This window comes from Cotesia glomerata, linkage group LG6, assembly GCF_020080835.1.
Source record: "Cotesia glomerata isolate CgM1 linkage group LG6, MPM_Cglom_v2.3, whole genome shotgun sequence".
Lineage (NCBI taxonomy): Eukaryota > Metazoa > Arthropoda > Insecta > Hymenoptera > Braconidae > Cotesia > Cotesia glomerata.
The window spans coordinates 13,962,024-13,973,903 of NC_058163.1; the positions used below are offsets into that span (position 1 = coordinate 13,962,024).

Genomic DNA, 11,880 nt, shown 5'->3' on the forward strand with positions numbered 1-11,880 from the left:
TTGATCAAAACTTTATAATTTAATTTGAATATATGTATGTAAGTATTATCACATAATTATAAAATTTAATTAAAATGTCAATGCAAAAATGATACACAATTTCCTACACTTTTTCAATAGTTGTACAAATATTTTTTTTTATTGTTTTTATTTAACCTCTATTAAAAAATATTTAGCACTTATTATTTCAATGTGCTATGATAACAAGTTTTTCAGATTTTTTTTCTTATATTTAAACGATCAAATTAGTATTTCAATTCTTATTGAAATTATTATTCAAACTCTATAATTTAAATATGTACATGTCAGTATTATCACATAATTATAAAAGTTAATTAGAATGATTTTCAATTTTTTTTTCTCATATTTAAACGATTAATTTATTATTTTCAGTCAAATGCCACGGAAAAAATCTAACCTCAACAACGCGAGCACCAGAGAGGCACGACGCAAACGTATTAAAAGAGCCCATCAGTTGGCAGAACAAATTGAATCAAGAAATCCAGCTCAAAGAATCAGGACAGCAGAAGGTCATGCACAAGAATCTCAAGAACAGTGTAACGAACGTCTTCAAGAGAATATCATAAGAACAAGAGCAGCAGGAGAACGAGACATAGCCACAGTAGAAGCACAGGAACAATAATTTCTATTTATACATGTAAGTAATATCACATAGTTTTATGAAAGTTAATTAATATATCAATGAGAAAATGGCACAAAGCTCCCCACACTTTTTCAATAATTGTACAAAAATTTTTATATTATTTTCATTTAACCTCCATTGAAAATTATTTTGCACTTGTTATTTCAATGTGCTATGATAACATGTTTTTCAGTTCCTCTTTCTAATATTTAAACGATTAAATTATTATTTTCAGTCAAATGCCACCGAAAAAATCTAACCTCAACAACGCGAGCAGCAAAGGGTCACGACGCAAACGTGTTGAAAGAGCTCAGCAATTACCAGAACAAATCGAAACAAGAAATGCAGCTCAAAGAATCAGGACTGCAGAAAGTCGTGCACAAGAATCTCAAGAACAGCGTGACAAACGTCTGCAACAGAATATTACGAGAACAAGAGCGGCACGAGAACGAAACATAGCTACAGTACGAGTACCAGATCGACAAAGGTAACGGATCAGCCGCTCATTAACACGTGCATCATTCGTTCGGTTTGCCTTTGAATATGCACCAGATATTAACTACTCAGCGCATTCAAAAATTGCTATCGGTGGAATGGATAAAGTATGTCAATATTGTCAGGCATTGAAATTTCGGAATGAAGCAGCTGGCATGTGCTGCGCATCAGGAAAAGTTGTGCTGTCACCTCTACCCGCTCCGCCGGAGCCTTTATTATCCCTTCTTACTGGCAATTCAGATGATTCCAAATTATTTTTGCGTAAGATACGCAAATTTAATTTTTGCTTCCAAATGACGTCATTTGGGGCAACTAAAATTTGCGATCGTGCATCCGATGGACGTAATTTTGAAACTACATTCAAAATTCAAGGCCAGGTGTACCATAAAATCGGATCACTGATGCCAATGCCTGATAACAATCCGAAATTTCTTCAAATTTATTTTATGGGCAATTGTGAAGAGCGCGTGACGACTCGGTGCCTGTATAATTTTATTGAACAAGCAGAGGAAAGCGCAATTGTGATATTATTGGGAAATTTTTTAGAAGATCACAATCAACTAATTCAATTGATCAAAAGAGTTTCGCCACGACTGCAAAATGACAATTATCAAATCGTCATAAAAGCCGACAAAGTACCATTAGGTGAACATGCTGGTAGATTCAACGCTCCAACTGTTGATGAGGTTGCTGTTATCATGGTTGGTGATCCAGAAGATCTATAAAAATTACACGGCGAGACAACACTGTCAGTACGATTTCGGATCTACACCGTTCATATGACGCACTACAATATCCATTGATATTTTGGCAAGGACAAGATGAATATCACCTTAATATCAAACAGTATGATCCAAATACCGGTAAATTTGACAATTATCTATTTACTTTCTTACTGTACGTATAGATTTTAATTTCGTATTGCATTTTATTTTTTATTTTTTTAGGTGATTACAGAAATAATAAAGTTAGCTCAATGAACTACTACGCACACCGAATAATGGTTAGACAACATCAAGACAATTATATCCTTCGATATCGTCAGCTGTTCCATCAATACATTGTTGATATGTATGCTAAGGTCGAAAGCGAACGCTTGCGATTCCTTCGATTCAACTAGGCAAAACTACGATCGGAAGAATATATTCACTTACGAGATGCTGTTCCTGGAAACATCGATGGAAATTTAAATCCCAATGACATCGGTAATGCTTTCATTTTACCTTCAAGCTACATCGGCAGTCCACGGAACATGCAGGAATACATACAAGATGCGATGACTTACGTACGTCATTACGGCCGACCGGATTTATTTATTACATTCACATGTAATCCGAATTGGGAAGAGATACAAACTTTACTATTGCCAGGACAACAAGCCATTCATCGTCATGATTTAATTGCACATGTGTTTAAACAAAAATTGAAATCCTTAATTGATTTTATTGTTAAATATTCAATTTTTGGTATCACACGTTGTTGGCTGTATACGATAGAATGGCAAAAGCGAGGTTTGCCTCATGCCCACATTTTGGTTTGGCTTAAAGATAGAATCCGTCCTGAAGAAATCGATCAAATAATTTCAGCCGAAATTCCAGACCCATTAATTGATCAAGAATTATTTGATATTGTCACCGACACATGATCCATGGGCCATGTGGTGCTTTCAACATGACGTCACCGTGCATGGAAAATGGAAAATGTAAAAAAAACTTCCCAAAGCCGCATACGAATGACACGATCACGGATATTGATGGTTATCCAATGTATCGCCGCAGAAGTACTGAGAATGGTGGCCACACATTTACAATGCGACTGCCGAACTTTCCAAATCAAGTTGAGTTTGATAATCAGTGGGTGGTACCATACTCACCACTACTTTCAAAAACTTACAAAGCTCATATCAATGTTGAGATTTGCAGTTCTGTTAAATCAATTAAGTATATTTGTAAATATGTAAACAAAGGCAGTGATTTGGCCATATTTGAAGTACAAAACATAAATAAAAATGACGAAATAGCACGATACCAAATGGGCAGATACATTAGCAGCAATGAAGCTATTTGGCATATTCTCAGCTTTCCCATCCACGAAAGAGATCCTGCTGTCCAACATCTGGCAATACATCTTGAAAACGGTCAACGTGTATACTTCACTGAAGAAAATGTTCTCCAAAGAGCGTTCGAAGCTCCGAAATCGACTCTAACTGAATTTTTTACATTGTGTCAAAAACCTGATGTTTTTGGCCAATTCGCGAAGACATTGGTGTATGGTGATGTTCCACGTTATTTCACATGGAACAAATCCAGTAAAAAATGGGAGCCACGGAAACAAGGAAAACCACATCCTTCCATTACAGGCATATTCAAAGCTAAGACATTGGGGAGACTTTACACGGTACATCCAAAGCAACGTGAGTGCTTCTATTTACGTTTGTTATTGGTGAATGTTCCCGGACCAACGTCTTTTGAATTTTTACGAACAGTTAATGGTCGAGTATTCAATACATACCAGGATGCATGTCGTGAACTGCAATTGCTAGAAGACGATAACCATTGGGACTTAACGCTTGCTGATGCTGCGTTGACATCAACACCGAATAACATTCGTCAGTTGTTTGCAATTATTTTGACGACATGTTATCCCTCGCAAGCACAAACTTTGTGGGAAAAATATAAAAATTGTATGACAGAAGACATCTTGCACCGAATTAGACAAACAAATCAATGCCAAAACATAGATTATACACCAGAGATGTACAATGAAGCATTGGTCTTGATCGAGGATTTATGTGTTCTTATTTCAAATTCACCACTTAATCATTATGGTATGCCATCACCTAATCGTCCACCCACCGACTTAGTCAATACCGATTTACAACGAGAAAATCAATATGACCATGGAAGTTCAGCAACAATTATCATGAACAGTGAACCATTACTGACAGCAGAACAAAAAATTATTTATGATCGGATTATGCTGGCTGTTGCTGCTGAACAAGGCGGTTTTTTTTTCTTGGATGCACCCGGTGGAACCGGTAAGACATTTTTAATATCGTTGATTCTTGCCAAAATACGGTCGCAACAAAAAATCGCATTAGCAGTAGCATCGTCAGGCATTGCGGCTACTTTACTGGATGGTGGGCGAACAGCACATTCAACATTCAAGCTGCCATTGGACGTTCATATTAAACCAGATGCAATGTGTAACATCAAAAAGAATAGTGGAATAGCTGCAGTGTTGCGGAAGAGTTCTATAATAATTTGAGATGAGTGCACAATGGCACACAAATATTCACTTGAAGCATTAAACAGAACTATGCAAGATTTAAACAGCAATAATAAACTTTTCGGTGGTGCTATCTTACGTTTGTCTGGTGACTTCTGGCAGACCTTACCAGTTATACCTCGCTCTACTTTCGCGGATGAGATTAATGCATGTTTGAAACAATCATTCTTATGGCGAAGTGTTGAAACACTTCGATTGACCATAAATATGCGAGTACAATTGCAAAATGATCCATCAGCACAAATATTTTCCGAACAACTACTAGATATTGGGACCGGTAAAATAGAACTGCAACCAAATACGCAATGCATTAAACTACCAGACAATTTTTGCACTGTTGTTCAGGATAAAAATGAATTGATTCAGAGTATTTTCCCGGATATACAGAATAATTATTTGAATCATGAATGGCTTAGTCAACCGGAGATTTTGGCAGCCAAAAACGTTGATGTTGACGAAATTAACTTCCAGAAACAACAGTTGATACCAGGCGATCTGATGTCTTTTAAATCAATCGATACTGTTGTTGATGAAAATGAAAGTGTAAATTTTCCGATTGAATTTTTAAATTCATTAGATATCCTTGGAATGCCACCACATAATCTTCGATTAAAGATTGGTTCCCCTATTATTCTCCTCCGTAATTTGAATCCACCTTAATTATGTAACGGTACGCGTTTGGTCATCAAAAAGATCACCGGAAACATTCTTGAAGCAACCATTTTGGCTGGGAAGTTTAAAGAAAAAGTGGTCCTGCTGCCACGTATTCCGATGATACCATCAGATTCTACCATACCCTTCAAAAGGCTACAGTTTCCAATTCGTTTAGCTTTCGCCATGTCTATAAATAAATCTCAAGGTCAAACAATGTCCATTTGTGGTTTAGATTTGGAAAATCCATGTTTTTCTCATGGGCAACTATATGTTGCGTGTTCACGTGTTGGGAAACCGTCGAATCTATTTGTGTTAGCTAAAGACAGGTTAACCAAAAACATTGTGCACCGATTGGTGTTAAATTAAATTGAAATTGAAAGTATTTATAATTCAAAAAAATAGATATTAATGTTTAAAAGTTTAAGACTGTCTGCCTTGCCTACCTCATTCATGAGTTTAAGCGTTACATGTTATTTACTGTATTATACTGTAATATACTTATATTTGTTATAAAATTAAATGGAAATAATAAATCTGATAAATTTTTATTTTGTACCTATTGATTTCTGCTTAATATCAAGTGTAAGAACATTTTAATTAATTGTGTTCAACGTACTTCCCCTTCAAATCTTAATCCAGTGAATTTGTATACCAACATCAACATTTTCGTCTTTGTTCGTAAATAATTTCATTGTACTAAAGGGTTATAGTAGTAGAAAGTCAAATAAGGAGATCACGATATTTTTTTACAAATACCATCTGTGTGAAAAAGCATAGTGGACTCCGTGACTGATGTTCTCTTATTGTTCCTCTTAGATTGTTTACTATAATGTAATTGTTCGGTGAACAAGGCCCAGTAGCGATTAACTCGCTCCTGGGGGACTCCCAAAATCAAGAGACGCACCTGTCCACCGCTAGTTCCCGCAAAAATCGAACCGCCAATAGAAAATCAGCCTCTCGATCACGTCATGAATCGACCGCTTTATTGGCTAATCGCTCCCACTAGACATGCGCAATAGCCTTCTTCCCCAACTCAACGAGGAAGAAGACGGACTATTGTTATTATCTTTCGCTTCTACGCTTTCGCTGCATCAAGTCGCCATTAGTATTTCTTGACTTTCGCTTTTTGTTAATAAACCGCATTTCGCTTATTTTATAATTTAAACTGCTTAAATTAACCGCTAATAATTCGCTTTAATTTGTTATAGGTGAATTGTGTTAACAGTGCATTTATTTCACCGCTTTTTTAGTGCTGGCAAAGTGTTCAACCACGTGTCAACCGGCTTCGCTTTTGCAAACCACGCTGTAATTTACAAATCCGCTTTTATCTTAACAATCCGCTATTAAAAATATTAAATATTGAGTGTAATTAATGTAAATAAATTACTAGTGTTATTTTTGATAATAATTTACGCGTTTTAATTGAGATATCCAGACCTAAACCTGATCCCCGCTTTTCCGCTCTTTCTGTAATTATTCATTGGTCCCTCGAGCCGGATCAGGCTGGCTCTATCTCAATTAATTTAATTAATCATACCGCTAAAAATTGTTTTGTGTTAAGTGAAGTGTAATACCGCTAGGAAAGGTCGAGTGTCAGGAGCATCGCAGAGCACATCGGGTGCTGCTCCTGATAGTCATTCGTACACCGGTACGCTGAACTTTCCGTTTATTAAGACTGAAAACTCGACTTCGGGCCTTAAATAACCTCGCTATGGAGAATTACACAAGATAGTTGAAAAATGCAATTTGTGCTTCAACTTTCGTGTTCCGCACCGCGCCGCAGATTGCAAGACCGCTCAAGATTGCCGAAAATGTGGTCAACGTCACTACATGTCCATCCATTTTGGATGCACCAACGAAACCAGCTTCACCGCAGTCTACATCTTCCGCACAGGCAACTAATCGTTCCCTTTAGACCGTTTACAACTTGAAATTAACTGTTGATTATTTCAGATCCGCTTTCCGCTCAAGTATTGCTAGCTACCGCCTTAGTCCAGGTACACCCGCATCATGGTAATCCAATCACCGCCAGAGTGTTGATTGATCAAGGTTCAGAGCTCTCATTTATGAGACAGTCGCTCTTCAAGAAGCTTGGACAACCGCTACAGCGTGACATGGTCATGCTCAAGGGCATTGGCAATGTCTCCGCAGGAAGCTCACTAGGTGTGAGCACAATTGAGCTTCGTTCGCTGTGTACGACCGCATCAATGCATGTCAGCATGCATATTCTACCAACACTGACGGTAGATCTTCCATCGTTCGTGATCGCTGATCCGAAATGGCCGCATCTTGAGAATCTCAAGCTCGCTGACCCGCAGTATCTACAGCCACGCCCTGTAGATATTATTCTAGGTGCATCACCAGCCGCACAGATTATGAACGCAGAGATTCAACGAGGACCTCGCAATGCTCCTATTGCACAATCCACCACGCTTGGTTGGATCGTCTATGGAGCTGTCACCGCTAAACACGCTTTAACATCACACGCAGCACTACATGCGTCAGTAGATACTGAATTACAAGACGCTATCGCTAAGTTTTGGGAACAGGAAGAAGTTCCATCAGGAATTCACCGCTAAACACCGCTGAAGAAGACGAATGTGAAATTCACTTTCGTCAAACGCATTATCGACAGCCTGATGGACGCTACGTAGTGAGATTACCGCTTAAGGCCCTTGAGAGTCAACTTGGCGACTCTATCAACGCAGCTATGGGATCACTCCGCAGATTAATAACTCGCTTGTCGCGAGAAAGAGAATATTCTGACATGTATCGTGCATTCATGGCAAAATACATTCAACTAGGACACATGGTACGAGTACCAGTCAACGAATTGCCCGCAAACGCTTACTTCTTGCCTCACCATGGGGTATTGAAGCTTGATAGTGCCACTACGAAGCTCCGCACAGTGTTCAATGGTTCCTGTGCAACATCTACAGGAATTTCATTGAACGACATTCTCCACGCAGGACCCAAAACGCAAATTGACATTTTTGATGTGATGTTGAGAATCCGTTGCAGCAGGATTTTATTCGCTACTGACATCACCAAGATGTTCAGACAGATTGAGGTCGACTCGCTTGATTGGCCGCTTCAGTGCATTCTCTGGATAGATGAGAATGACTTAATAGACGCTTACTGTCTCAAGACAGTCACATACGGAACCGCTAGTGCACCTTTTGTCGCAATACGTGTGCTTATCCAACTAGTAAAGGATGAAGGACACCGCTTTCCGCTAGCTGTTGCTCCAATGTTGAAAACACGCTACGTAGATGACATCTACGGTGGAGCAGACAACGAAGAAGACGCTATCAAGGCTGCAGTACAAACAAAAGCTCTGTGTGCAGCAGGCTGCTTCCCGCTTGCCAAATGGGCTAGCAATAGCCCACGGTTACTTGCTGAAGTCGCTCCAGAAAAGCAGCTGGATACACCGCTTAAAGAAATCAGTGATGCACCAGTAAAAGTCCTGGGCATGTACTGGAATTCACGCACTGACGCTCTCCAGTTCAAGTACACGCTACCACCAGAGACGCCCAAGACAAAAAGAGCTATTTTGTCTGAAATCGCTAAGCTGTATGATCCGCTAGGACTTCTCGCACCAATAGTCGTCAAAGCCAAGATCTTTATGCAAAATCTGTGGCTAGATAGAGTGTCATGGGATGAACAATTGTCACCATCACTCATTCACAAATGGACTGGATACCGCGAGGATCTTCGAAACATCGAATCCATCCGCATTCCACGCTGGAATAATATAGCATCTGGAGCAACTATGGAATTGCACGGGTTCTTAGACGCTTCGCAAAACGCTATGGCTGCCGCTGTTTATTTGAGAGTCACTGACGCTGATGGGAACACAAAGGTCTCACTTCTGTGTTCAAAAACGCAAGTAGCACCGCTGAAGACCATGACAATCCCACAACTGATACTTCATGTTAAAGAAGTTCAGTCGCTTGAAAATGTCAGGATCAATCTCTGGACTGACTCCGCCGTGACTCTCGCATGGATTAAAAGTCCAGCAATCCGCTGGAAGACATTCGTCCGCAATAGAGTGGGAAAAATCCAAGAAACGCTTCGAGATGTCTCCTGGAAATTTATTCCAGGAAAACAAAACCCCGCTGACTGCGCTTCAAGAGGTATACCTACGCTAAAACTGAAACAACACGCTCTCTGGTGGCATGGACCAACTTGGCTTCATGAACCAGAATCCTCTTGGCCCACTCTGGAGCCTCCAACCGACAACGCAACGCATCGAGAAGAACGCCAAGGTCTGACACTAGTAACTTGGAAAGCAGAAAATTGCCTGCTCCAACAATTACTGTCGCATTACACGCAGCTGTTTCCACTGCTACGGAAGCTTAGCATCTGGCATCGTGCCATCGACCGCTTTAAAAGAGTTCCACAATCTTCGCTGGCCTACCCGCTTACTCCATCAGACCTGGAGCGCGCTAAATTGACCTTGATTAAGTTCACTCAAGGACAATACTTCGCTAGAGAGATTCACACGCTACAAGATGGTGATGGTCTGCCTAAAAATAACAGCATCACTAAGCTGACTCCGTTCATCGACCATCAGGGGGTCCTGAGAGTCGGTGGCCGCTTGAAAAACGCATTGCTGGACCCAGAAGAGAGGCATCCAGCGATTCTACCGCGACAATCACCGCTTACATCAATTTTGATTGATGACTCGCACCGCAAAACGCTTCACGGAGGTACTCAGCTTACGCTCGCTGACTTACGCAAGAGTGTCTGGATCATTGGAGGCCGTGTTCCAGTCAGATCATTTATTTTACGCTGCATTATCTGCACGAGACACCGTGGAGAACGCGCTCAACAGTTGATGGGTCAACTACCCGCCGCACGAGTACAGCCAACTCGAGCCTTCTTGCATACAGGACTCGACTACGCTGGACCTATCACGCTGAAAACGTTTCAAGGACGTGGAGCAAAAACATACAAAGGCTGGATTGCAGTCTTTGTATGCATGTTCAGTTCAGCTGTACACTTAGAGCTAGTAACTGACTACACCGCTGCCGCTTTCGTCAACGCTTATCGCCGCTTCACTAGTCGCCGAGGTATCTGCCACACGCTATATTCAGACTGTGGAACCAATTTTGTAGGAGCAGATAAAGAGCTGAGACGACTATTCGTTGCAGGATCCCGCACATTACGAGAATTATCAACCTTGATCGCTCAAGATGGCACGAACTGGGAATTCAATCCGCCTGGAGCTCCACATTTTGGAGGAAAATGGGAAGCCGCTGTGAAATATATCAAATTTCACCTTCGAAGAACAATCGGAGACTCGCTGTTGACGCTTGAGCAATATTCAACGCTACTGGCTCAAATTGAAGCCATATTGAATTCCAGACCGCTCACACCGCTGAATGAAGATCCTGCTGACCTGGCTGTACTGACTCCAGGTCACTTCTTAATCGGACAGTCACTGACCGCTATCCCAGAGCCATCGCTGACAGATTTACAACCTGCTCGGCTCTCGCACTGGGAACAAGTCCAGCAAATGGTTCAACATTTCTGGAAACGCTACTACCAGGACTGCATCCACCGCTACCAGGCCATTTCAAAGTGGCATCATCGACGCAACCAGATCAAGGTGGGTTCAGTAGTACTGATCACCACTAAGGATCTCCCGCCAACCAAGTGGCCATTAGCCAAAGTAATTGCTGTCCATCCAGGTGAAGATGGACAAATCCGCGTAGTAACTGGTAAGACAGTTAACACAGAGCTGGTACGTCCAATTACAAAGCTCTGTGTCCTGCCGCTAACGCATGAAGAAGATGATCTTGTCGACGCAGCCGCCAACCCGGGAGAGAATGTTCGGTGAACAAGGCCCAGTAGCGATTAACTCGCTCCTGGGGGACTCCCAAAATCAAGAGACGCACCTGTCCACCGCTAGTTCCCGCAAAAATCGAACCGCCAATAGAAAATCAGCCTCTCGATCACGTCATGAATCGACCGCAATATTGGCTGATCGCTCCCACTAGACATGCGCAATAGCCTTCTTCCCCAACTCAACGAGGAAGAAGACAGACTATTGTTATTATCTTTCGCTTCTACGCTTTCGCTGCATCAAGTCGCCATTAGTATTTCTTTACTTTCGCTTTTTGTTAATAAACCGCATTTTGCTTATTTTATAATTTAAACTGCTTAAATTAACCGCTAATAATTCGCTTTAATTTGTTATAGGTAAATTGTGTTAACAGTGCATTTATTTCACCGCTTTTTCAGTGCCGGCAAAGTGTTCAACCACGTGTCAACCGGCTTCGCTTTTGCAAACCACGCTGTAATTTACAAATCCGCTTTTATCTTAACAATCCGCTATTAAAAATATTAAATATTGAGTGTAATTAATGTAAATAAATTACTAGTGTTATTTTTGATAATAATTTACGCGTTTTAATTGAGATATCCAGACCTAAACCTGATCCCCGCTTTTCCGCTCTTTCAGTAATTATTCAGTAATATAACAAAAACTTTAGCCACAGCAACGCGTGGCCGGGTCAGCTAGTATGTATATATATATATATATATATATATATATATATATATATATATATATATATATATCTATATATATATAAGAGATTCCCACCTATATATTGACTCATCACGATATCTCTGGAACCATAAGGCGTAGCGACTTGAAATTTGTTAGGAATATTCCTTTCGCCGAGTAGAGGTCAGCTAAGAACGGATTTTATGAAATTCCACCCACAAGGGGGGTTGCGGGGGCGTTAACAATAGAAAATTCCCATTTTTAACCTATAGCTCCTATCGAC

General features: G+C 40.4%; 2 protein-coding genes across 2 annotated transcripts; both read left to right on the forward strand.

Annotated features, from left to right (window-relative positions):
- Positions 1-2,809: 2,809 nt before the first annotated feature.
- Positions 2,810-4,405, forward strand: LOC123267966. Its single transcript, XM_044732851.1, has one exon. The coding sequence runs from the start codon at positions 2,810-2,812 to the stop codon at positions 4,403-4,405; it is 1,596 nt and encodes a 531-aa protein (XP_044588786.1).
- Positions 4,406-7,790: 3,385 nt separating this feature from the next.
- On the forward strand, positions 7,791-10,925 carry LOC123267967. Its single transcript, XM_044732852.1, has one exon. It carries the CDS (start codon positions 7,791-7,793, stop codon positions 10,923-10,925), a length of 3,135 nt encoding a protein of 1,044 aa, XP_044588787.1.
- Positions 10,926-11,880: the final 955 nt, after the last annotated feature.